Source organism: Myotis daubentonii, chromosome 1 (assembly GCF_963259705.1).
Source record: "Myotis daubentonii chromosome 1, mMyoDau2.1, whole genome shotgun sequence".
NCBI lineage: Eukaryota > Metazoa > Chordata > Mammalia > Chiroptera > Vespertilionidae > Myotis > Myotis daubentonii.
This window is the reverse complement of record NC_081840.1, coordinates 2257556-2284781: the sequence shown is the minus strand read 5'-3', so window position 1 is coordinate 2284781 and position 27226 is coordinate 2257556. Positions and strand designations below refer to the sequence as shown.

General features: G+C 56.1%; 1 protein-coding gene across 2 annotated transcripts in view; it reads right to left on the bottom strand.

The window, feature by feature from the left end:
- CLMN (calmin) overlaps positions 1-27226 on the bottom strand; it is a 90816-nt gene that overhangs the window by 23189 nt on the left and 40401 nt on the right. For both annotated transcript variants that reach the window (XM_059685876.1, XM_059685875.1), the window contains exons 2-5: positions 11100-11161; positions 5528-5623; positions 3241-3324; positions 788-880 (exon numbers count right to left, since the gene is read on the bottom strand). In XM_059685876.1, coding sequence (XP_059541859.1) covers positions 788-880; positions 3241-3324; positions 5528-5623; positions 11100-11161 — 335 coding nt within the window. The remainder of the gene's footprint in view (positions 1-787; positions 881-3240; positions 3325-5527; positions 5624-11099; positions 11162-27226) is intronic.

Sequence of the window (27226 nt, the reverse complement as noted above, 5' to 3'; positions counted from 1 at the left end):
TCAAGTGATGCGCCACACGTTCTATTTCAAACGAGGGGCGTGAGACGGCGAGGCGGCAGCCCCTGCCCCGGGAGAGGACGCGAGCGTGACTTTCAATGCCGCCTTCGCAGCCCGGCCACGTCCCGCCCTCCCTCCATTAAGCCTGCATTTCCACGGAGGCGCTGCCGCTGCTACCGGTGGAAGGTCTCCCACCACACGCGCCCCTTCCTCCCGCTGTCTCTCGGATGGGCCTTTACTCATCTCTGATGAGCACGGCTCACTCTGGGAGCGTAACTCTACCACGGTCAATCGTTGGAAGTATTTCCCCAGTTCTTGTGACACTTTAGAGCAGTGGTTCTCAACCTTCCTAACGCCGCGACCCTTTAATACAGCTCCTCATGTTGTGGTGACCCTCAATTTCATTGTTACAAATCGAACATTATTAAAGCATAGTGATTAATCACAAAAACAATATGTAATTATATATGTGTTTTCCGATGACCTTAGGCGACCCCCGTGAAAGGGTTGTTCGACTCCCAAAGGGGTCGCAACCCACAGGTTGAGAACCGCTGCTTTAGAATGAAGTTATTTTTTCAAGATAAATATTTAATTCTTCCATTCCCAAGAGGATGGATAGATGCTTCTGTGAACAGAGCTCTCACCACTTTTAAAATCAAGGGGACTCAAATCCTTAGCCTGCCGGACACTGAATCCCACTGTCGCCTCACTCTGGCCCCACTCCATGCTGCGGGCCCTGAGCAGACTGGAGGAGATTGCTCCGCGCGTTACAGAAAGGCAATGATCGTACCTGGAAGAAGAGGATTATGTTCCATATCAGCCCAAGAACCAAAGAGGGGTTGCCGTCCGCTATTTCTGCCGCGTCGATGCTAACCAGTTTTACCTGCAGGGAAGCAACGGATGAGCTTAGCGGGGTGGCCACGTACGAGGAAAACAGGTGGTTTTCGGATGCCCTCGTGGGCCTGTTTCTCTGTCACCTGCCCTGCTCAGCACTGCCAAGGCCGCTTCTCAGGGCCCAGCATGCAGAAGTGTGCGGAGGAGTCTTTAATCATCACCTACAGAGGACTTGCCCCGCAGACACCAGGCTAAGCTCCTCAAAGTATCCCCTCAGTTCGCCCCACACCAGCCCCTCCACGCAGGTACTTCGAGGAGCCCTGTATTTCAGGTGAGGGAATTCCAGAGCGGGCAGACGTGACGTGCCCAGGGTCGGTCATCTTTTCCAGGACAGGTGGTGAGAGCCCAGCCGTCTGTGCATGCTACACTATCACCCTCACGCCTGCGACTGAACACGGCCGTGGACAAACACAGAGCAATGACATTGGCCATCGTGGGCCCCGACGGGAACGAGAATGAGCCGAATGGGTGATCGGACACAGTGTGCCGGATAAGGCTGCTACCCGGAGTTTCGGCATCATTACCAAATAGCCTACTGATTGGCTAAACTGCCCGTCTGAGGAGCCCTTAGGCCATCACTTACTGATTGAACTGCTGACCCCAGGGTGACGCCCTTAGCAATGGTTCTGAAGGCAATGGTTCTCAAAGTGTGGGCCCCAGATCGATCTCCTGGGAACCCCTTAGAAACGCAAATCCTGCCCCAGACCGACTGAATCAGAGGCTCTGGGAGGGCGCCCCCATGTGCGTTTCAACCGGCCCTCCAGGTGAGAATGAGGACCACGGCCCTTAGTCATGTTCTGCAAACAAAACCCGAGCCCGCAGATCAGAGAGGAATCTGCAAGGCTCTGCAGGCCACTGTTTGTCAGGTCCTCCCCTTGGTTCTTTTTACGGTTAATCCACGTGAAAGCCACCCTTCAGGGGACAGAAGGGGGAGGGAAGTCACACTCCATCCCATCCACCCCCTTAAAGCACGTGATTCGCTGGTTTTTTAACGCGTCCACAGGTAAGCACAGCACCACCACAGTCCATTTCTGAATATCGTCATCCCACTGACAACCCTGTCCTCTGGTTCCCTCTCCCTGAGCCCCCATCCCCTCAACCCTAACAGACCACTAATCACTTCCCGACTCCAGGGACCTCCCTGTCCTGGACGTGTCATAGGAACAGGATCATGGAACACGGCATCTTTTGTAATGTTTTCCATGTCCATCCATGTGGCAGCCAGTATGGGTACTCGGTCCTTTTTCGTGGCCGAATAATATTCCACGGGTGGGCACTTGGGCTGCCTCCACCTCTTGGCTCTTCTGAGTGACGCTGCTGTGAACCGCGTGAGCTTTTCGGCCGCCGCCATCTGAAACGCCTCCTGTGCCGGGGCTCTCCCCACAGCCTGGGAGGCAGGGCACCTCCCCACTCAAAACCCAAAGTTCTTTCCTCACAAAACTCCCGTGGCCACCCCGGAAGCCGGGGTGTGGGCAGGGGCTGATGCTCGGGAGCCGGCCTTGGACTCTGAATGTGTGACACTGAGTTCATTCCAGGGGCGGTGATGTCCTCAGCAGCGGTGGGGACAGTGCGGGGCGGCCATGCCCACTTGGATGGGAGGCGTGGGGAGCTTTGCAGTGGGCGCCAGGCGTCCCTGGGTTCCGTCTCTGGTCCCCCCAGCTTTGCAGTCGCTCTGTGCGCTCCCCAGCATGCTTTCGATACATCCCTTTCCTGCGAAACTCAGCCAATCCGATCTTCCTTTGCCGGCTGCCAGGGACGCCAAGTGCATGGCTTCCTGGCCAAGCCGCACGGCGGGCAAGCTGCGTGTTTCACCCGGGCTGCCCGCGGAGGCTCCCTGGGGCGCTCCATAACCTCATCCCTCTCGGCCACCCGCCCCATGGAGGACACCAGGCAGCATCAAAACATAGAAAAAGCGAATGAAAGTCTAGAAAGTTCTATCCAAGAGGGGAGGATTTTGTAAGTTTTCCTGGCTCATTTTGCCCTGCACTTCACCCTGATGCGGGGTTCTAGGAGACGGGGTTACACTGCGAGGCTCACCGCACTCTTAGTCAAAGGAGGGAAAATGTCACCTGACCCTAAAGAGCTGAGACCCTGTCAGCGTCCCGCCCTTCCCACGTGGGGTGCCACGGGAGCTTTGTCCCGATGGAGGCCCGGGGGGGGGGGGGCGGTGGGGAGAGGGGCAGGGGCCGCCTCGCCAACAAACGGGTTAGCCGAGTTCCGTTCGCTTTGAACTTGGTCTGTAGGCCTTTCCCGCGCTCCCTCTCCACGCTTCCCCGTGACCAGCACTCAGCCACGCGGTCCTTGCAGCTGCCGGAAAGGGGCTGCTCGCCAGATGGGTCGCATACTTACGTTGCTGTCTTCCAAAAACTTAAGTGCTTTCGCTATGTTGTTCAACCGAAAGATGCGGTGGGACGAGGATTTGTACTCGTGGAGCTGAAACAAACCAGACAGCCCGCGTCAGACAGCGCATCCCGGCCCGGGAGCCCCGGCCGCCGCTCGCCTTCCCCGGCTCACATTAATCTTGGGGAAGTCGGGGGGCCCAGCTGAACCCACCCTTTATTTATGGTTCCCGGGACTTCACAAGGCCGAGCCGGTGAGTGGGGGACCCAGGGGTTAAGCAGGGGACAGATGTGTCAGGCTCTTCTCTCTGACCCAGCTCCTGGCCTTTGATCGGCCTCCCCCTCCAGAGCCCCCAGCGACGCGCTCGCTCCCACTGAGGGTTTCTGTCAGAGCAGGAGCCTCTGCAGCAGCTGCTAAATCATCCGCCAGCCCCCCCGGGGGCAGATGTTCCGGTTTGCTGGCCAAGAGCTTTGTGAACAGTGATCTCAGGTCAGAGAGAGACAGAGGGGGGCGGGGGAGCAAATACAGGCAGAGAGGAGAGGGGAGAGAGAGAGGGACGGGGGAGACACAGAGAGCGAAAGAGACAGACAGAAGGAGGAAGAGAGACAGAAAGAGAAAGAGAAAAACAGAGAGACAGAGAGAGAGAGAGACAGAGAGGAGGAGGGGTGGGGGGGGCAGAGACAGGCAGAGAGGAGGGGAGAGAGGGAAGGAGGGAGGGAGGGAGGGAGGGAGAGAGAGAGAGAGAGAGAGAGAGAGAGAGAGAAAGAGAGAAACAGAGACAGAGGCAGAGAGAGACAGAGAGAGCAAGACAGAGGGAGAGAAAGAGACAGACAGAGAAGGGGGAAGAGAGACAGAGATAGAGAGAGAGAGACAGAGAGAGAGGGAGGGAGAGAGACAGGCAGACAGAGAGGAGGGGAGAGACACAGAGAGCGAGACGGGGGAGGTGCCTGCAGAAACCCCAGCCCCAGCGATGCCCGCTACACACTGGAGCAGCGTCAGGGTGAACATCCCACACCGCACCCCCTCCTGCCCCTCCAGGGCCTGTGCGGGAAGAGCTGGCGCCCCCACCCCTCCAGGGGGTGTTGACAGGGCAAGGCAAGCCAGGCGGTGTCGGTCACCCCGGCCCGCACTCGTGGGTTGTGGCCGCACCTCTGTGTCCGCCGCCAGGAGCCACGCAGGGCATATCCAACCCTGATGGGGTCGTTCTGGCCAGGTCACTGCCCCCCCCCCGGGGACATCTGGCATGTTGAGGGGACGTGCTCGGTTGTCACCCCTGGGGGTACCACTGGCACCCAATCGAGTGGGTGGAGCCCAAGGATGTTGAACAGCCTGCACCGAGTCCTCAGAGCACCAGGCGGAGCCGCGGCCGCAGGGGGACAGGGCCGGCCTGCGCACGGCAGACGCCCCACGTGAAGGGGGTGGGCTCAGATCAAAGTGAACAGCCTCGAGACCAGCGGGTCCAATTCCATTCTGGTCATACGTATAAGGAGGTTCTAGAAGCTGGCAGTTCGTTTCAGCCTTGGGATGGATGATGGAATGTGAGTGTAATATACCTTCCCATCATCCCGATTATTGTTTATTTTTTTAAAATCTTTATTGTTGAAAGTATTACATATGTCCCCCTCTCCCCCACTGACTGCGGCTAGCTCGCCCCCGCGCCCACCCCAGGCCTCCACCCCGCTACTGTCTGTGTCCATGGGCCATGCATATGTGCACACAAGGTCTTTGGTTGATCACTTCACACCCACCCACCCTCCCCCGCTTCCCTCTGAGATTCCGCCTCTGTTCCCTGCGTCCATGTCTGTGGATCTATTTTGCTCATCAGTTTATTTTGTCCATTAGGTTCCACATATGAGTGGGATCGGGTGACACTTGTCTTTCTCTGATGGCTTATTTCGCTTAGCAGGATGCTCACCAGGGCCTCCATGCTGCTGCAAGGGTAAGAGGTCCTTCTTTTTCTCCAGCCATCACCCTGATTCTTAGCTATCGTTCTGGTTAATACAATGGCTGGCCAGTTCTTACTCTTTGCCTTATCATATTCACAGAAAACACTGGGCATTTATTCATCTACTTACTAAAGTATATTTGCTCAAACAAAAAAAGAGAGGGAGATGCTGCTTAGCTACGCGGGATTGTGTCGGTCTTTTCACCGAGGAAGGAACGTCACCCACAGTCTGGTGCCACAGGGCGTGCGTAGGGCCAGGACGCACGTGCACAGGGCCTGTGCTAACGGAAGCCTTCAGCACCGCCTCCCTCGGCCTTTTCTTTCCTTCTGACCCTTCCGTGCCGTACGTACCAGGTTTCGCCCAGACAGGACTTCTAACAGCGCCATTAGGATTCTGCCGTCTTGTATGTCAATGAATAAATCTTTAACTTCCAGAGGAGGGTCGCACTGCGCAAGGAGGGGAAGAGGTCGGGCGATTAGAGACCTGTAACTCCCGGAACTAGTCCCCGTGTGCGGCTGTCACTCAAGAGAGAACTTCCCAGCACCCACATCCGGGCACAGGCAGTCAGGCCCATCCACAGAGGCCCCTCCTCCCCAGGGGACGCCCGAGCCGCGGGGGGCCTGGGGAACTGCGGGAGCTGTGTCAGGGGCCCCATCGAGCGAGCGACCCTTGGGGACCCTTCTAATATGATACCTCAGACCCCAGTCATATTGCACCCACGCTGCTCTTCAGGGTAGAAAGAGCAGGCATGCCCGAGAGTTACAGCCTCCCATCGGATGAACTAATTCTAGAAGCAGGGCTCACATCAAACGCCCTGGGGCGAGCCCTTCGCCTCAGGTCTGGGGACTCCGAGGCTCCAAGAGGCTGGGTGACGTGCCCAGTGTTTGGATGAGTCAGCTCTTTGGCGCAGTCCTGTTCCATCAGGACACACTGGCTGACCACAGTGCCGCCCGACCCACCCCGCAAGGGCATGACCCTGGGTCAGTGACCCTTTGGGCCTCGGTTCAGATGTCGGCAGGGCTCCCCCGTCCCCAGTGCTGCTCGGTCCAAGCATCACGCCTTCCTGAGCGGCCCGTGGTCCACGTCTGGAGGTGGGGCCCCCCCGGCCGCGGAAGCCGGAAGGAGGCTGGTGTTGATGGCCACACAGCTGGCCACACAGCTGGCCCGCTGGATGCTGGGAGTTGGATGAAGGGAGAGAATCTTCCCTTCCACCCCCAAGTCTGCAGGTCTGCCAGGATCTCAGTGTTTGAGAGGCTGAATTAGATGTGCAGTTATATGTTTAGGTATACAACGCAACACATGCTCATTATAGCAAATTAAACTAAAATTGCTTTAAGAAGTTGATCGGTGGGATGTGACTGCCTCTTGCCTCCACCACACCAGGCTCCCGAGATAAACTGTTCTCTCAGATGCACCTTGCGCCTGTCCCACTACGAGGCAAGGGGGTTAGACACACCTGAGTTCAAAGCCAGGTCTACCCCTGACTGAACTTGGCCTTGGCATTTTCCTTCACCTCCCTGGGCCTGAGTACCCTGGGCTGCAAGGTCGGGCCTGGAATCCGACCCACCACAGGGACGGGAGCTGCAATGGGGTGAGGTCGTGCAGGTAAAGGCCTGTCCTCCCCCACAGCACCTGTGCCCCAGACCAACACCACCCGTCAAACCAGTTTCCTATGGAGGGGCTGCCTCCCTGCAGGTCTCGGGGTGCCCAGGCGTGGATGCCTCAGGGCTGGGAGTCCTGCAGGGAAGTGTCCTTAGCCGGTGCCCCTCCGCAGGGAGCCACCCTTTGAGCATCGTCTCTATGCCCCACTGGCTTCTCTCTCCGGGTTCCTGGGCTCGGTAAATGGCACCCTGGACCCTAGCTCACCAGGTTCTCCCGCTGCCTGAGGAAAAGGCTCCTCTCCACAGGGGGTCTGGGGGTGGAGGGGCCTGGCCGGGAGGAGGCAGACGCCCCACTCCCAGCCCGGCATTCTTCTCTGAGCCTAGACCTGGAGGGCCTGCTGTCTAGGTGGCTGTGCCCACCAAGGGTTTGGCTCGATGTGGCCGGGAGCCCACAGGGCCGCTGGAACTGGTCAGTCGGATGCGCCAGTGCAGGGATCTACAAACTGGGCATCCCAGGCCGCTAGGCTTCAGCAGAACAGGGTGCCCTCTGGGCGCTGCGGGCCAAGAAGGAGGCTGATCCATCGCACCCCCTCCAGCTCCTAGGGGCCTTTGCTCAGGGTCTCATGCAAGAAAGGCTTCTGTGAACTAAAGCTTTAATGCTGCCTGGTGAAGAGCTACTGCAACCGAACCTCCGGCAACAGGGTCCATAAACCTGCATGCTAATGAGCCCCACCCAATGCTAATGAGCCCCACCCAGTGCTAATGAGCCCCACCCAGTGCTAATGAGCCCCACCCAATGCTAATGAGCCCCCACCCAATGCTAACGAGCCCCACCCAATGCTAATGAGCCCCATCCAATGCTAATTAGCCCCACCCAATGCTAATGAGCCCCCATCCAATGCTAATGAGCCCCCATCCAATGCTAATGATTCCCACCCAATGCTAATGAGCCCCCACCCAATGCTAATGAGCCCCCACCCAATGCTAATGAGCCCCCATCCAATGCTAATGAGCCCCCATCCAATGCTAATGATTCCCACCCAGTGCTAATGAGCCCCACCCAATGCTAATGAGCCCCCACCCAATGCTAATGAGCCCCCACCCAATGCTAATGAGCCCCCACCCAATGCTAATGAGCCCCCATCCAATGCTAATGATTCCCACCCAGTGCTAATGAGCCCCCATCCAATGCTAATGAGTCCCACCCAATGCTAATGAGCCCCACCCAATGCTAACGAGCCCCCATCCAATGCTAATGATTCCCACCCAGTGCTAATGAGCCCCCATCCAATGCTAATGAGTCCCACCCAATGCTAATGAGCCCCACCCAATGCTAACGAGCCCCCATCCAATGCTAATGATTCCCACCCAGTGCTAATGAGCCCCCATCCAATGCTAATGAGTCCCACCCAATGCTAATGAGTCCCACCCAATGCTAATGAGTCCCACCCAATGCTAATGAGCCCCACCCAATGCTAATGAGCCCCATCCAATGCTAATTAGCCCCACCCAATGCTAATGAGCCCCCATCCAATGCTAATGAGCCCCCATCCAATGCTAATGATTCCCACCCAGTGCTAATGAGCCCCCATCCAGTGCTAATGAGTCCCACCCAATGCTAATGAGCCCCCATCCAATGCTAACGAGCCCCACCCAATGCTAATGAGCCCCCATCCAATGCTAATGATTCCCACCCAGTGCTAATGAGCCCCCATCCAATGCTAATTAGCCCCACCCAGTGCTAATGAGCCCCACCCAATGCTAACGAGCCCCCATCCAATGCTAATGAGCCCCACCCAATGCTAATGAGCCCCATCCAATGCTAATGAGCCCCACCCAATGCTAATGAGCCCCCATCCAATGCTAATGAGCCCCATCCAATGCTAATGATTCCCACCCAGTGCTAATGAGCCCCCATCCAATGCTAATGAGCCCCACCCAGTGCTAATGAGCCCCACCCAATGCTAATGAGCCCCGCCCAATGCTAATGAGCCCCACCCAATGCTAATGAGCCCCGCCCAATGCTAATGAGCCCCACCCAATGCTAATGAGCCCCCATCCAATGCTAATGAGTCCCACCCAATGCTAATGAGCCCCCACCCAATGCTAATGAGCCCCCATCCAATGCTAATGAGCCCCGCCCAATGCTAATGAGCCCCCACGCAGCACAGATTCCCTTTACGTTTCAGTGCTGGGGCCTCTGCAGCATTAAACAGTCAGGCTGGTGCTCTCTGCTCCCGGGGACAATGAAAGGGGGTGTCCACAGAGGTGATGAGGACACGGTGTAAGTGGGGTGGGCAGCTGTGACCCCGGAGACTCACGGTGGAGCTGGGGCCCAGGCACCCTTTCCTCCAGAAAGGCTCCTGCCCGGCCAGCCTTGGAGGCCTGTGGTGCCCAAACACAGGGCGATCCCACCCACAGGTGCACAGCAAAGGGCTTCGCTCCCAGGGCAACAGGACTGCCTCTGAGCCACAGGCAGGTGATTTTCTCTGCAAACTGCCGCAGCCCCTTGGGAGCGCTCCAGGCCGAGCACCCGGGCATCGGGTACGGAGCCTCTCCCGGAAACACTTTCCCAGCTAATGGGAGGCAGCGATCGAGAGACCCAAACCAACACCCCCTGATGGACAGACACACAACGTTTCCCGTGAGCAGCCCCGACTGTGGCCGAGCCTCATGTGCGAGTAGAACTGGGAGGATCTGGGAGCCTGGGCGGCGGCAGCGCTCGGGCCTTGGCCGCAGTCCATCCTGCGCGAGGGCAGGCGGAGGAATTGAACCGGCTCCAGGACAAACACTCCGGGCCCGAACGTTCCGTGGGCTTCATGAGATCGGTCTGGCCGAGCAAACAGCACCCCCAGGGCTTTCTTCATGATCTAACCCTTCGGTAAATGAAGGAATTTTTCCAGAAGCCAGAGCCTCGGTAAATATTTCTGACAGCCTTCAAATTGCAGGTAAGCCCAATTCCCCCAGGAGGCCTGGGTTTCCTTCCCATGAAAGGCTGCTCTTGAAAGTCTCGGGGTTGGAAACAGGGCTGTTAATTTTGCCCCGTTTATTAGGCATCAGTTCCAGGTGCCGCCTGATTTATCCTCGGAGTGGGCGCGGCCCACCTGCCCGGATGGAGCCGAGCCGGGCCAGGCCAGGGGGAGAAGCCCCCGTAGGATAAATGCTAACGGAGGGATTTGCTCTGTTCCCCTCTGTACCTCCCTCTATTTACTTTTTAATTAAAAGCAAAAAAAAAACCAAAACAGAAGAAAGCCGGCAGGGCCACACTCCGTCCTGCAGGAGGAACTGGCCACCCTCACACGCATCGGGCGAATCGGGAGTTCAATGAACTCAGGACTGGGACGCGGGCTCCCTTTTTTCCAGAAGTAACACTTCTCTTTACGAGCCCTGGGAAATGCACCCACAGTCAAGTAACTGGCGAGTGATTTTTACCGCTTCACCCACGATAGGGAGGCCCTCCCCTGAAGAGTTCAGGAGCCTCCTGGGTCAAGGGTACCCCATCCCACAGGCGGGGGACAGAGGTGTGGGTGGCCAAGTGCTGCCAGGGAAACATCCCAGGCCCCGAAAATCAACTCCGTGAATGAGAATCTCGGCCAAGAGCCCCACTCCCCACAAACCGCATTCATTTTCTCTGCTGCCTAGCTGCTCCCACGGTTCCCTCTCAGGCCCTCATTCGGGTTAAGTCTAGGACAGTCCGCAGTCACTCCTGTCCCGGTGAGGGGCAGGAGAGAAGGAAGCAGGACCTGCCAGGCTGGGAGGGAAGGACCGGCTGCCTGTCCGGAGACGCAGGCCGTGGGATGTCCGAAGAAAGAAGTGACGCGGCTGGGACGAGTCCTGGGGAGTCAGCTTTCTGATAAAGAGCAAAACAGCTCGGCGGGCGTGGCTCAGGGTTGAGCATCGACCTATGAACCAAGAGGCGAGTCCTGGTTCGATTCTCCGTCAGGGCACAGGCCCGGATTGCGGGCTGGATCCCCAGTGGGGCGTGTGCAGGAGGCAGCCGATCGATGATTCTCTCTCATCGTTGATGTTTCTATCTCTCCCTCTCACTTCCTCTCTGAAATCAATCAATAAATAAAAAGGTAGACCTCTCCTTCCCCAACTGGACTGACAGCCCCGGAGGATAGAACCGCCCCTTACTCACCTCCGTGTTCCCGGCCCAGAGCGCGATGCCAGGCCGTGAGAACACGCACTGTGGACGTTTAAATGAATGACGACGACGACAACCACAGAGACCCACTGCCCCGCGTGCCCTCACCGGGCTCCCGAACTGGACTCGGTTACGGATGAGCCCTTCGTCACCCAGATCCAGGTGCCCGCTTACCTTCTCCAGATGGAGGTTTATCCACCGAGTGAAGGTCCTTTTCTGCACATTTTCCCTCTCCTCTGAGAACAGAGAAACGCGTCAGCCGGGCACAGGGAAACACGGACGAAGCCCCCCCGCTCCTCCCCAGGGGGTCGTGGGCGGATGGCAGGCAGCCCCGGGGAGTCCCATGGACGAGCTCAAGGGGCTTGGCAAGGGGTTGGGTGGCACCTGGCATCCACCATCCCCAGCGTGTCCCGCAGATGAAGCGCCACAAGCTGAGACGCACAGAGCAAAACGTTCTACACGCCCTCACGCGAGCATTTGGGCCCTCGACCCTGCAGCTTAGTAAGTGCTGGTGGTGGCTCGGCGGCTGAGTGTCAACCTATGAACCAGGAGGCCACGGTTCGATTCCAGTCAGGGCTGCGGGCTCCATCTCCAGTAGGGAGCGTGCAGGAGGCAGCTGATCCATGATTCTCTCTCCTCATTGATGTTTCTATCTCTCTTTCCCTTCAATAAAAATATATTTCTTCAAAAGGAAGGGCCGGTGGGAAGATACAAATTAGCCACAGGTGACGGCGCTGCCACCCGCCTGGCCAGAGCCACGGGGCTGAGGAGCGGGGACCCAGGAGAGACGGGGCAGGGGGAGGCCAGCGATTAGGGGTTGGGGTGTGGGCTCTGGGGTGTGCCAGCGTGGGGTGGAGAGAACGGACAGGCCTGGGTTTGGACTCACTGGGCCCTGTCATCTCCCAGCGGGGTGCCCTTGGCCAGCCGCCCGTCCCCACGTGGGACCTGCTCACTCCCAGGGCCCCCCCCCCCCCCCAGGGACCTGCAATCCGCAAGTCAACTCAGCACAGCACCTGGCACAAGGCTGTTCATTTACTTTATTTCACATTTTGTTACTATTCTTTCTAGAGCCAAGAAACATGTGACCTCCTCCCGGGAGGAGGGTCCCCCAGGAGCCACAGAGGCCGGAGGGGCCAGAAACCAGACGGTGCCTCCTCCGCCGACAGCACCCCACACAGGCTCCTAGGGAAAGAGCTTCCCTTTCCCGGGGTCCCTGCCATCGACTCTGTGTCCGTTCATCTTTACAACCTGGCAGCACTGCCTGCGAGCAGAGTTATCTTACAGATGAACGAACTGGGGCCCAGCCAGGCACCAGGACTGCCCAGGGCACCTGCTGGAGAGGCAGGACTGGGCATCACCCTCAGGTCAGTCTGCCCCCCATGGGCACTCGGAAAGGAGAGGTCTGGGTTCAAATCCCAGGTCTTTCCATTACAGCAAAAACATCGGCAATAACAGTAACAGAGATGGGAACACATTTACCAAGCGCTCGCTCTGCGGCTGGTGCCCATCGGGGCCCTCACCCTTGTTCACTGTTCTAACCCTCCTACCACCCACCCGGGAGGCGGATGGGAAACCTGGCACCGGCCCAAGGTCACACGGTCACTGAGGTCACCGCTCCTCGTTTGCAGATGAAGAAACGGAGGGTCAGGTAACGAATCAGCGACGCTGGGACTCGGAGCTGGTGCTGCGCTCCTCCCCCTCCTCCCCAGCCCTGCGGTGGTCCTGGCCTGGCCCCCTGGACCTGAAGGTTGTTTGGAGATGTGGCAGCGGGGTCCCAGGGCTGGGCCCGCCGGCAGCCCCGCCGGCTCAAGACGCTATGCCTCTCAGGAAGCTGACTCTCTAGTCACCGAGTTCTGGGTTTCAACAGCCGGGGACACATCACACATCCTTCAGACCATTTCACGTTTCTTTAGAAAACATTTCATGAGCAAATGAGAGGCCATTTGTCTCCGGCGGGAGAAAGAGGGCCGCAGTTTTCTCTGATGACTGTGGTTCTTTTTTTTCCTCTCGGCCTCATTACTGGGTAGATAGTGGCGCCCATAAATCAAATTTTAATATTGTGCCCTTCAATCTTTTTAATTGAAGGGCCAGCAGACAGTAATTATGCTTTATGAGACGGGTTTTTCTCTCTTTTTCCTCCTTTTCTATAAGGGAAGGTCGCTGGCAAGTAGGCCTAAGGGTTAAGTGTCGAATTCTTGTAACTGGTGCGAGGAAGAGGAGGGAGAAAGGGAGTTGAGAGAACTGAGGTAGGGAGGGGGGCCTCTGCTGGGGGCATGAGCTTCAGAGCCTCGGAGCTTTCCAGAAGGTCGGAGACAGCTCCCCAAACCCCACTGGAGACCTTGGTGCCTCTGCAGCTTTTCCCACAGCTGGGTGTCCATCTCTCTGCTGATGGGCACTTAGCTACTTCCCGTTTTCGCCGTTACGAGCACCTTGTATAAGCGCCCGGCATGTGGCTCTTTGTGCACAAGCCCATGCATACATGTCTCCTGCTTGACAACTAGAAGTGAAACTGCTGGGTCTTAGTGGTAGGCACATTTAAAATTTTAATAGCTACTTCCAAATTGCCCTCCCAAAAGGCTGCCCCAGTTTATACTTTCGCCCCCAACTGTCTTTAAACAAGTTTATGGGGATTGTAAAGTATTTATACACACGTTCTAGCACTCAGGCTGGTTCCTCCATATGGCGTCAGAGAGAGCAAAAGTATGAAACAGAAGTACATTCGGCGGAAGCCCGAGAGGACCTGGGTTAGGCTGCCGGTTTAACTGTGCAGAAAGGTGTAAATGAGGAAGCGGGTGTCTGTTAGTCTATATATGCCTCATCCATCCATCCATCTTTCCACCGAACCATGTATCCAACCATCCATCTTTCCACCGAACCATGTATCCATCCTTCCATCTTTCCATCCACCCACCCATCTTTCCTTCCAACCTTGTATCATCCATCCATTCATCCATCCATCCATCCATCCATCCATCCATCCATCTTTCCACCCAACCATGTATCCGTCCTTCCATCTTTCCATCCATCTATCCATCCATCCACCCACCCAACCATGTATCCATCCATCCATCTTTCCACCGAACCATGTATCCATCCTTCCATCTTTCCATCCACCCACCCATCTTTCCTTCCAACCTTGTATCATCCACCTACCCATCCATCTTTCCATCCATCCATCCATCCATCCATCCATCATCCATCCATCCATCTTTCCACCCAACCATGTATCCATCCTTCCATCCATCTATCTTTCCATCCATCCATCCATCCATCCTTCCACCCCACCATGTATCCATCCTCCCATCCACGCTTCCTCCCAGCTGATACTTATTCAATGATTATTACATGCCAGGAACTATGCCAGACCCTACAGGCAAAATCAGATAAAGAATTAAGCATTCATAGAATCAGCACTCCAAGAATTCACAGCCAAGTAGGAGAGAAAACACAGACACCACGGAGCACACATGTAAGGAGAAATGAATTAGAAGTTTCCAGGGTGAGGACATGGTTTCAGACCCCCAGGGGTGCTCCGCCAGGAACTCTAAGAGAATCCAACAGTGCAAGTGGGACACGGAGGGGCTCCTGAAGACAAGGGCATGTTTCTCACTCTGCCCTGACCAGGGCCAAGCTCTGGGAGGCTCTCCTTCCATTCCAGCCATGGCCAGTGGGCAAATCTGAGCACATACAGTTCAGCGTGGACAGCAAAGCTGACCCAGAGGAGCACAAGGTGGTGACTGAAGTCATGAGGGAACCATAAGACTAAACCACAGCCTGGCCGATGTAGCTCAGCGGTTGAGCATTGACCCAAGAACCGAAAGGCCACCAGTTTGATTCCCTGTCAGGGCACATGCCTGGGTCACGGGCTCTATCCCCTGTGTGTGTGTGTGTGGGGGGGGGGTGCAGTAGGTAGCCTATCAGTGATGTTTCTTTCTCATCGATGTTTCTATCTCTCTATTCCTCTCCCTCTCTCTCTAAAAAATCAATAAAAACATTAAAAAAAAAAAGACTAAACCACAAATAACAGACGAGTCCCAAACTGAAACTGGGTGCAGAGACCATATTCTCTGGACCTGAAACTGGGACACATCACTCAATACACAGCAGAGAGAGCGTGTGAATGTGGAACATCACATGAGAGCCACACGCCATCAGCTGGGCGACCTAGGCAAGTTCATAGCTTTCAAACACCTTTGCCTCAGTCTTCCCTCTGCAGAAGGAAGGTGACCGTGCCGCTCACCCAGACTTCGATCGGATCACCTCCACTCTCCCTGACACCCCCCGCACCCCCCCCCCCCGCCCCATCGGCACGCCCAGCCTCAGGCCGCGGTGCCTGGTGTCCCACACAAAGGTCTCCGCTCTTCAGGGCTCTCTCCACCTCGAAGCCCCCACCCCCACGCTGCAGGCCTTTGCTACCTCTGGCCTGCCAAGGCTCCATAAACTTTATATAGTTTCCATAAAGCCAACGGCCCCTTTTTTCCACCGCACCTATCACGTTGTAAAGGTGTAGGAAACCATGGCCCGGGAAGGGTCTGGCCTTCTCACACGGCGTTTGTGGGGCCCTGTGTGGTTTCCTGGGCAACGAGAGCAGTAACCGTGCTGTAAAATGGCCCTCCCCGGCTCTGCCTGGCTGGCCAGGGTGCCCAGTGCCGGCCAGGGTGGGCGAGGAGGTCACCAGGCCCAGGACTCCGGGGACAGAGATGGAAAGGGAGGCCCAGCCTTCCGGCTCACCCACCATCGCTATCCCCAGGCGTGAGTGGGGTCCCTGCTTTGCCAAACGCAGACAGTGTGGAAATGAGAAGGCGGGCCTCCCTCCCCCGTGCAAGCTTTCTCAGGAGGCGGGAGCCACGGAGGGAGGGACGCAGCTCTGAGCGCAAACACTTCCACTGACACAGCAGGCGTGGCCTTCTTGCCCTCTGCCCACGGTCCCCTCGCACCCACATCCTATGTCATGTTTCCCCTGTAAAATGCCTGCTCTTCCCGCCCACGAGGAAGGCGTGGTGGCTGTATCTGTTTATAAACACTGTACACTGATTACAAACAATTAAAACCATTAGGAGAGCATGTAGAGATATATCTGAAATATCTTGAACTCTCAGCATACACAGAGATCACCACTATAGACGTTTTATTGCCTATCCTCCCGGAAGGGCGTGCGCGCACACACACACACACATACACACGGAGCTAAGGCTGGAGAGAGATATTACTGCGCACCATTTCAATGTGATCAGTGAACGACACAGTGTTTCTCGAAGCAGGACCCACAGATCACAGCATCAACGGCTGATAGGCTAATTCCTGGACCCCCGGCGCCCCCACCCCCCATGACCTACCGACTCACTCCAGCTGGGGGTGACGACGGCGCATCGTTTAGGAGGCCGGGTGTTAGCTGGGGAGACAAGTGCCACGGCCCCGTGGTCCCCCTCGGGCAGAGTAGGGAAGGCCGTGGCACGTCACCTGGCCCAGGAGAGGCGGCAGGCAGCGCGGGGCCCACCGCGGACACGGGGCGGGGCGGACTGCCAACCCCGCCGGCTCCGGTTCCGTGCGCATCGCTCAGGCAGGAGCGTCGCTTCCGTTCCTTCTGCGGCCCAAGCACTTGCAGGCAGCGGCTGCCGTCACTGAACGCAGTCGGGAGTCTCCGATCCTGGGAGATGGGTCGGGATTCCCCTGCGAGGACTGAGTTCCCAAAGGGAGCGTCCCTGTGCCATCGTCCAGTGGGTCCGTGGGGACATCTGCGTCCAGCTCCAGGGCGCGGCCAGGGCAGGAGGAGGGAGGGTTGTGGCCCCTCCACTCTGTGCTCACTCCTCCAAGCCAGAGACCAGGAGGAGGAGGGTATCGGCTGGCAGCCCCTCGGTGCCCACGGACCCCGACCGACACCGGGACGAAGGCTCTGGGCAAACTGCAGGAAGCCACGCCCCTCCCCAGGGAAGCTGAGGAGCAGGAGGGGACCTGGGAGTTAGGGAGCCCGCCCCGTGCAGCCGCTGGGAAGGCCGGAAAGCAGCAGTGGGGGCTGCGTCACGCTGCTGTCCACTGCTGACATCCCCGAAGCTGGCCTAGAGCTGTCCCCATTCCACAGAGGAGGAGGCTGAGGCACAGAGCTCCCAGCTCTCCCTGGAAGATCGGGACTTGAACCCGGGCTCCAGGGTGACGCTGCCCCATGTGCCTCCCACGTTTGCAGGGTCCTCCGGGTGCCCTCAGCCAGGCTGCTGGCCTCGGTGCCCCAACACTGTGCAGGTCGGCCAGGGGAGTTCAACCAGGGGGGCCTCTGCCCCCAGGGCACACTGGCAGGGGCTGGAGACACTCTGATGATCACCACTGAGGGACATTCCCCTGGCATCTAGCGGGTAGAGGCCCAGGACGGCGGGAATCACTATAGGACTCAGTGGCTTTGAGGATCAAATGCATCCCAGCTGCCTTACCCACCACGCGCGGGTGGGTGGCAGAGAGTCCACCAGCTGGACTGCCCCCAGCCCATACATGGGCGCCCACGGCCCACGGACAGTGCCCAGGGCAGCCACCCGGGCGGCCCCGGCCTGTCCCCTCCAGCCGCGGTGCCCCTGGACTCCCGGGATCCAGGGCGGCTCGGAGAAGAGGCCACCCCGTCTGGACGCGGCCAGGTCCTGCCCGGTGGTTTCGCTCTTTCCCGTCTTTCAACACCTCCCAGAAACACAGCCTCATTACATGGCCCCATGCTGGTTCACTTGAGAAATAAAACTCAGAAACAAATTAAATGGCAATTGCTTTTCAAACAGGAGAGGGGCCAGGCTGCAGGAATCCCGGGCCGGCGCCCTTTGGTTCCGACTCCTGGGGACCACTCCCCGGTCGGCTCTGGCGGCATTAAAGCCGGGGCTCCATGTGGTCTGCACCAGCCGTGATTTTTGCATTTAATTTCCTTTGTTTTTCCTCCTCGAATGTTTGCTCTGACCCAAGTCGCTTTTATCGAGACTTTGGCCATAAAATGTAAAACCCTCCTTGGGACCGCAGACGGAGCAGCAGGCGGCTCCTGCACACCAGCGTGCAGTCCTGGCGGCCGAGCAGGCGGCGCCCCCCTCTGCGGCTCCTCCGCGCCTTTGTCCCTCCTACAGGCCCGGGATGCGGGACCCTGGGGCTCGGGACAAAGGCAGAGCAGCCGGCCCGAGCCCGCACAGACCGGTGGTCTCCCACTCCTCGCCCCCACGGAGACAAATAAAACTGCCAAACGCATTCTAACGGGGGACTTCAACCCAATTCTCTCACGGGTCCCAGAGGCCACCAATTAACGGGCCCCGTTCCGCGGCTCTGCCCTGCCTCTCAGCTGCTCCAAAACACATAACGCAGGGCTCCAAAGGGCGAGTCCCAATTACACACCAAATTAAGTTTTAAGCTCCATAGACATATGCAGGGCTGGTGCCTGCAACTAAAATAAAAAGCCTGCTCTAGTTTTTTCCTGAGCGCGACTCTACCCTCCGTGCTAAACCTCAGCCCACCTTGATTCATGACAGATGACGCCAGCCAGCCATAAAACCCCAGCTGAGGGAAAGGGCCTTTACATCCACCCAGATGGGGAGCCCGGGCACCGCCAGCCCCGCAGACGGCCCTGAGGTGAGCAGCCGGTCGAGACGGGGCTGCAGTGGTGTTGTCCGGGCGCCTGCACCCACCCAGGCTGCAGACCGTGAGGATGCTCAACCCCAGAGAACACTTAGCCCCAGGCTCCAGGAGAGGGAAAGGGAGAGAGGGAAGGGAAGGAGGGGAGAGAGAAAAACACTCTCTTCGCACATCAGGAAGTCTCGCCTCAGGTGCCCCCCCCCCCCCACATCCCGATCCCTAGGGCACCCAACTTCCTGGCGGGGACCGCACATTTTGGTAATTTTTTTAATTCCAGTGTTTTCTTGGAAATGTTCTGGTTTCACGATATAAACTTGAGCAACTTCTAAAGCAGTGTTTTCCCAACCACGCTCTGCGAGTACTAGCGCTCAGCCCTCTAAGGGGAGCCGCTGCGTCTGGAAATACTGCCCATTCCCCGGCCGCGGGTACTTATGGCGGGAGGGCCAAGGCTCCGACAAGTCCGGTGACGAAGACATTGGTTTCATTTGTCCAAACTATGCTCACGTGCAGCCAGGCCCCTTTCCTGGGTCCAACTAATCACCACTTCCTTGCAAGCACCCTGCTTTGGAGATGTCGAGGGTGCTCATTAGCGGGGGGGGGGGGGGGGGTGGAGATGTTCCCTGGGGAATGCACAGCCACCGAGTTAGGCAGCCACACTTCCTGTGACATAGACCACCACACGCTCGCCAAACCTGGTTTCCTCTTCCTCCTGGGCCCTCGGCCAAACGACACTTCCCAGCCTCCCTGAGGTGTCTGGGCCGATGCAGTGTGGACAGGGGGTGCAGCCATGCCACCTTCAGACAGGGCCAGCGATCCTCCGTGCCCTGCGCCACTGCACAGAGGCAACGCACAGGACGGAGAAGACAGCCACCGGAGGAAGGAGGCCAGGCTCCCGGGACGCCCTTGGACAGGACCGCCCAGTAGAGATGCCCCACGAGGAATGCCATCGTGGGGCCGCTGGGTGAGTGAGAAATCCTCTTCGCCGTCATGTTGGGTTGTTGCTGTAGCAGTTGCCCACCCTGGCAAATAACACTGCCGGGGGTGAGAACCAGCGCCCCTGCGAGGAAGGAAGGGAGGAAGGGAGGAAGGGAGGAAGGGAGGAAGGCAATGTTTCTCAAGCCCCTTCCAGGCAGGGAGGCTCCCGTGACGTCCGCTGTGCAACCTCGACAGGCGAGAATGACGGGGACTGTCTCAGAGCGGAGGGCACGGGCCCCGGCGTTCGGTGGGAAAACTCGGAGAAGAACGCAGCGCAGTCACTGTGAGCCGAGCCCCTCTCCCCGGCACCACGAAGGGAAGGCTGAGCCCGGCAAAGCGTATCTTCCCGAAGAACCTTCCTGAAGAGAGTGGCACACGCAGGATGGCTCACCTGCAGAGCGAGGCTGCCCTGGTGCTGCCCTGAGGCACAGAGCTTCACACGCCTGATAAGAAGCATTGGCTCCTGCCTGGCCCGGCCCTCGGGGCTCAGTGGTTGAGCACCGACCTTCGAACCAGGTCACGGTTCGATTCCCAGTCAGGGCACAGGCCTGGGTTGCGGGCTCGGTCCCCAGTGTGGGGCGTGCAGGAGGCAGCTGATCCATGATTCTCTCTCATCATTGATGTTTCTCTCTCTCTCTTTCCCTCTCCCTTCCTCTCTGAAGTCAATAAACATATATTTTAAAAAACCCAAAACAGAAGCATTAGCCCAACTGCTTGGGTTCAGCTATTTTTTTTAAAGGGCATTAAAAACACTCACTTCATACAAACGACCTTGATTTGCATACGAATGACCTTGATTTGCATTTTCAAGGACATCTGTCTTAAAAACACCCACCTCACCCTTTGAATACCACCATTTTTATTACATGCAAAGGCCACTCCAGCCCTGTGAACCAACGGGCCCAACTGGCCCAGGACGTTCAGTGATAACCTGGGACGGCCCCAGGCAAACCCCAAACCCAGAGGCGCCGGTCACTCCCGCTAACAGACCCGGAGAGCAGGCCCGCAAGGGACGCGGCAGGGAGGGCGGGAGGCCCCAGGAAGCTCCTGGGAGAGAAGACATGAAGGCCACGCGGTTAATATTTGCAACGTGGTTAATATTTGCAAGGTGGTTAATATGTGCAAGGGATAAAGCAAACTGTGAAATTCCCATTTACAACGTCTACCTGCCAACAAAAAGTGACACCGGCGCTTGAATTCCTCCCCTGAGCGGGAGAGGCACGGCTGGAAACTGTGCTGGGGAAAGGCAAGAGGTGTCACGTTCTCCCGGAGCTTGACGTGTCACCAACATTTCATGTTAATTAACAGGAGAACAGAGGTCGCGGAGCCGGAGCCCAGGGACCGAGCTGTGCCAAGACAGCACAGACGAGCGCTGCACACGCCACTGGGGCCTTGGTGAGACACATTTGTTTGAAAACAGACGCAAGTTATTACTTACGTAAATCATCCAAACGTACGCACTCATGCATGCTCATGCGTGTACACACACACACACACACACACACACACACACACACACACATTCCCCTCGCCGTAATGGGCTCACCTTCAACCCTCTTCAGGGAATGAGCCCTTAGGGCCCCCGGAGAGAGTCACCATGACAAGGTGTCCCTTAGGCCAGAGCACAGTGGTTCAGCCTCAAGGGCTGCACTCTGACCTTGAGGTCAAGGTCAGAGCATTGTCCCTGGGGGGAACTCTTAGCATGGCCAATTCCAGTTCTGTAATCTTAAAAAACCCACCGAGACGAGACCTGGGATCCTCAGCCTGGCTGCACACGACCGTCACTTGGGGAAACGTTGACACACAGGCCTGGGTCCGCTCTAGACCACGGGCGCCCGGACCCGGGGCGGCCCAGGCCTCTGCATTACGCGAAGGCTCCGTGGGGATTCTGACACTCGGCTGGCACCGGGAACCACGTGCCAGGTTGGCCACGTTTTCCTGCCAAGGGTCAGACAGCAGATGCTTTAGACTCTGTGGGCCACACGGTCCCCGAGCACTGGTCAACCCTGCAGTGTGGTCGGAAGCAGGCAGACAATGCATAAATGGGTGTGACCGTGTTCCAACAAAACTTTATAAGAGCAGGCGGTGGCCGCAGCCGGATCTAAGCAGCTTTCTAGAGCTTACTGTGGCTGTGCCCGGCTCAGCCCACCTGTGAGCATTCGGGCTCAGCTCCAGCACTGGGCTTGTTTGCATGACGTTCACTGTCCTGAGGAAATCGAAGAGCAGTGGCGGACGCAGGGGCAGCAGGGGTGTGTGGGAAACAGACGCAGCAGAAAAACCAGGGTTTCGTCCTGCAAGCCCGAGAAATCCACTGGGTTTTCTCCTTCCACCACCAAAACCAGCCAGAAAAGTCAAATTTGGCAACCAGACTTTTCAGTAATTCTTGCCTTTGCTTTCCTGCTTCAGCAACGGAAACTTTCCCCATCAAGTTAGGTCCCATCACCCACCCCTCTCCCTCTGCATCCCTAACTAAACACCCCCTTTGTAGAATCCAAGGGGGACATGGACAGGAAAAATGACTCCAAACAATCACACTTGATATTTTTTCTTCTTTTGTAAAGTTTTTAAGTTGAAACAGGTTTTAAAAAAATCAAACAAGGCTACTTGGGAGGTAAAAGTTCCCAGTAGATCAAATTTTGTTCAAGGACAGTCATCGCCCCCAATTTCTTAGCCCCGAGAGGAACCCAGAATTATTCTGCCCAGCAGGGCACCTGGCTATCACTTTTCTGATTGGCGAGGTCATTGCGCACCGAGGGTAGCTCCCATCCAACACAGCCATCGAGGCAGTCGTCCAGCGTCTGCTTGAATGCCTCCCAGGACGAGGAGCTCAGTACCCATCCACCATCAGGCTTCCACCACCTCACAGCTTGTCTTGCAGAAAAGGGGAAAGTGCTAGGGTACAAACTCGGACCAGCAGTTGGGCGGTAGGGACGGCAGGTTTCGGTCCCACCACACCCTGTTCTGTGGGTTCAGTGGGACCCCTGTGCTTCTCCTAATGTAAGTGCAATTTTGTAGCTTAACTGTTTCTGTTCATTACAATGAAAAGCCCTCACCATTTTCTTCAACAAGCAAACTGCAAAGAAAAAAAAGAAATGAAGAGAAACCTGTATTTTAGGAAAGGCTTAGGGACACCTACCAATTGCAATGTCTGGTCCTTATTTAGTCCTGATTCAAACAAACAGTTTTTTAAAAAAGGAATTATATTTTGAACGTTTGAAAACATAACTAAATAAATTCTTAGGCAAATATAAAATGTCACAATTGGGGCAAGAAGAAAAACGAAATTTAAATGCATCAATACATGTTGAAAAACAACAGGGAGTGCTTAATGGTCAGGGTCCTGTTTCCCATTCTACAGACGCACTAACCAAGGCAGGAACAAGTTAGGTCACCCATCTGGTCGGCAGCAGAGCCAGTTTCACACGCAGGCCGGGCCCCAATGCCCGCATCCTCCCCGAGACGCAGTGCTGCTTCCTGACCTCGCCCGTGACCGGGACACCACCCACCACAGCGACGCGCGGACTTCCAGGGAACCAGGTCAGAAATCGTTAGCAGAACTATTCTCACTCCTTCCATTCAGGTCACTGCCTGTGTGACACCGTCTGCCGCTGGGCGGCCGCCTCTGCACCGACTGCAGCCGGTTCTCCCTCTCCAAGCGACAACTTCTGCAAGGGAAGGACCCCATCTTCAAGTTATTTAAAACATTTTAAATCATATTTTTATTGATTTTGGAAAGGAAGGGAGAGGGAGAGATAGAAACATCAATGATGAGAGAGAATCATGGATCAGCTGCCTCCTGCACGCCCCCTACTGGGATCGAGCCTACAACCCAGGCATGTGTCCTGACTGGGAATCAATCCGTGATCTCCTGGTTCATAGGTCGATGCTCAACCACTGAGCCACAGTGGCCAGGCTATTTTATTTTTTTAAAACTATGTGCATATAGTTCATAAAAATTTTAAGTTTCACTTTAAAAAATGACTATGTACTCAACCCTGTGCATGGTGCAATATTTCTGAGCTATTATCCTCAACAACACTGGGGGAAATATTTATAAAATGTAATGAATTTTGTTTATGTAATTAATAGCTTACCACTAACAGAAAAAAATTAAACATACAGTGGAAAGAAAGAATCCCATGGATTAAATGATCCCAAGGCAGCTTTTTTCCTTTTACACTTTTTTAAAACTTTTGTTTGCTTGCTTTCACATGATTCTGGCCATAGTGTATATGCAATGTGGTGTTCTGTGGGGTGGGCTCTACTGGTCACCTGCCCCTATCTTTTCTCACCTTTCCTGAATGGCAGTAGCTTGTTGTTATTATTATACTTGTGGCCCGGTGCATGACTTTGTGCACATTGAAAGGAAATTAATTAGAAGAAATACTTTAATGTCGCTATTCGCCCTTTCTCTATAATAGAAGTATCAACCAAATTCACGATAGACAATGGGAGATCGAAACACACGTGTGCAATTGGCACCAGCGAGAGCTTTACATATATAGATAAACTTGCTTAATTAGACCTGCTTTCTGATTTAGCTAAACTTTTTCCAGCCCAGTGAAGCACCCCAACCTCTCTTTCAGGTAATTGTCAGCAACACAGCAGTAAGTATCAACACGAAGTAGATTATTATTGTAGGTCACACAGGGAGAACAAAGGGTGAAATATTTAACTGCAGCCGTGTTTGACTGTATTCTGCGCAGTGAGAAAACCTGAAGTCATGTTCAAGGCCCACCATTTCTTACTTCTTTTCAGTCGGGTCAAGTTTCCAAGCTTTCTAAATCTTCATTTTCTGGCTAATGAAAAGAAAATAGGATTCCACCGAGTCTCCTAGCTACCTACTCTAGGACTTCTGTGAGGATCAGATGAGATGAGGCGTGGGAAAACGCTTCACAGATATTTGGTTAAAGTGTACAATGCTTGCACCTGGCTATAAAGCAAGCCGTGTTCCTGGGCTGAAGAAACTCCGGGAGGCTAGTCGCTAGGGAGAGGAAGCCAGGAGTTGCTACATGACATCGTTACCCAGTGCCCACAGCCACCGTTTCCGGGCTGGAGTGGGCTGTGGGCCGCATTTTGCGCTATGGGGTCTCGGCAGAGTTGGCTGCGATTTGGTGGGGTGTTGCTCCCGGGTGGTGGCGGGCCTGTGTCCCACTTGGGGGAAGCTGAGTGTTGCTTTGTGGGCGCCAGGTCCACGGTGCCGTTTCTCTGTAAATGGCCAGTGTGCGTCACGGCAGCTCCAGCGTGGAGCGTCTGCCCCCTGGTGGTCAGTGTGCATCATAGCGACCGGTCGGACGCTTAGCATATTAGCCTTTTATATAGAGATCTTATGGATCTTGCTCCTTCTCCATCACTGCGCTGGGGGAGGAGGGCAAAGAGCTTGTCTTGCAGTTTACAGGCGCAAGGAACCTGACACACTCAAACTTGATGGGGCACCAGCATGGCCCCTCGCGGTCCTGGACTCTGAGCCCCAGCTGTGATGACACAGTGACACTGCGACTCTCCCCTGGGGAAGAAGGCGGATGAGTTCTGATATGAAAAGAAGGGAGGAGGGAGGCTGGGCGGCTAATGGGGTGGGCTATGGCAGACCCTGCTAGTTGTCTCCCCGATGGACACCCTTCCCTTTTCTCAACTAACAGAATGCAGATGCTGAGTCAGCAGTCTGCCTAGTTTAAAAATGATCATTCTGCCCCAGCCAGTGTGGCTCAGTTGGTTGGGTGCTGACTCATGCATGAGGTTGCTGGTTCTATTCCTGCTCAGGGCACATGCCCAGGGTTTTGGGTTCAATCCCTAGTGGGGGGCATGCAGGAGGCAACCCATCCATGTTTCTCTCTCACATAGATGTTTCTCTCTCCCTCTCCCTTCCTAACAACCAATACAAAATCTTAAAAATTATCATTCCAGCCCTAGCGGGTTTGGCTCAGTGGATAGAGTGTTGGCCTGCAGACCAAAGGGTCCCAGCTTCGATTCTGGCCAAGGGCACATACCTCCGGTTGCAGGCTCCTCCCCTGGTCGGGGCACATGCAGGAGGGAACCAATCGATGTATTTCTCTGACATGGGTATTTCTCTCTGTCTTTCCCTCTCTCTCTCTCTCTTCCACTCTCTCTAAAAATCAATGGAAAAATATCCTCAAGTGAGGATTAAAAAAATAAATAAAAAATACTTTAAAAAAATGATTATTCCCCAGCCTCCCCTGCAAGTAGGCGTAGTCATGTGACAAAGCTCAGCCAATGAAGGGGGAGGGAAGCTAGGGGGCGGGCTCTCAGGGGTGCTCTGTAAGAGGGAGTTGAGAGTGCTGATGTGCGCCCTTTTCTTTTAGCCCCGTGGCTTCCTGCAATGGGCTGTGAAGCTGGAAAACCCAACAGCCAATGCTAGGAATGACTGCGCGGCGGACAGAGGTAGCCAGTACCTCGATGGCGCTGCAGGGCCCCAGGTTGCAGGTCCCGAGTTCCATCGTCTGAGAGAAAGAAATCCTCTTGGATGAAGTCCCTGTACGCCGGGTTTGTTACTTGCAGCTGAACACAGTCCGAGCTCATACAACCCCATCTGCTTGCTGTTACAGCCCATCCTCTGTGTTTGTGAACAGAAGGTGCACTGAGCCACACAGGCCAGCCCATCGCTTTGCCGTCTGTAAATACTCCAGAAATAAGCACTCTCATGCCTAAACCTGTGGGGCCTGTATGGCACTTTAGGAGCTGCACAACTCCTTCGTCTCCGTTCCCTCACGAAACCAGAGAAGGTCAAGATAAGATGGCTCAGCAGCCAAGTCATGGCAACGCATTTTCCACGATGGCCTGTCTCCTTCATGCTCCCCCAGCATTGAGGTTCTGCCCCCAAACCAGCCAACCTCAGTAAATAGTTGTGCCCGGTCGCAGCGAGAAGTGAGAAACAGTGACAGCGTGAAGAGCTTGGCTCGTGTCATCCAGGCTCCCCAGCCCTGCAGATCAGCCTTAGGGAGGTCACCCTGGCGGCCAGGAAGCCTGTCTCCAACCGCAGGGCGCAAAGGACGCACGGGCGCAAGAGGTCACGGCGCGCGCAGGGGCTCGGAAATGCTGCAGAGTGCTCGGGGCTCTGGACCAATCCTCGGAGATAACGAGACAAGTCTGTGTATGTGTCAGGGGGTGGCCTCCTGGAGTGGGGGCGGGGGTGGGGTGGGGAAGGACCTGCATCAGAAAAGGGGGCTTGCCTGGCCGGCGTGGCTCAGTGGTTGAGCATCCACCTATGAACTCTAAGGTCACAGTTCGATTCCCGGTCGGGGCACATGCCAGGTTGGGGGCTCGATCCCCAGAGTGGGGCGTGCAGGAGGCAGCCCACCCATGATTCTCTCTCATCATTGATGTTTCTCTCTCTCTCCCTCTCCCTTCCTCTCTGAAATCAATCGTTTTTACAAAGAAAAAAAGAAAGAAACGGGGGCTAGACCGTGGGATCTTGAAAAGGCATTAGGAGAGGCTGTGCTTGGCGACAACGCAGGAAGGCTGCTCGGGGACCACCTGGGACCAGCACCCCCGGGCCCTCTGGGCTTCCTGACGCACTTCTTATTTCCCAGGCGTCCTCGCTCGGCGTCTGCACACAGTGGCCCTGGGGGGGGGGGTGCCGGGGGGGAACTGCGGGGCCACAGATGACGCCCACCTTCTCAGCTCGTAGACAATGTTGGTCCAGCCGCCACGCACCACCCTGCATTCTGAAAAAGCGGGGACCCCTGCACCTGGTGTCAGCTCTGCGATGGGGCCCAGTCATT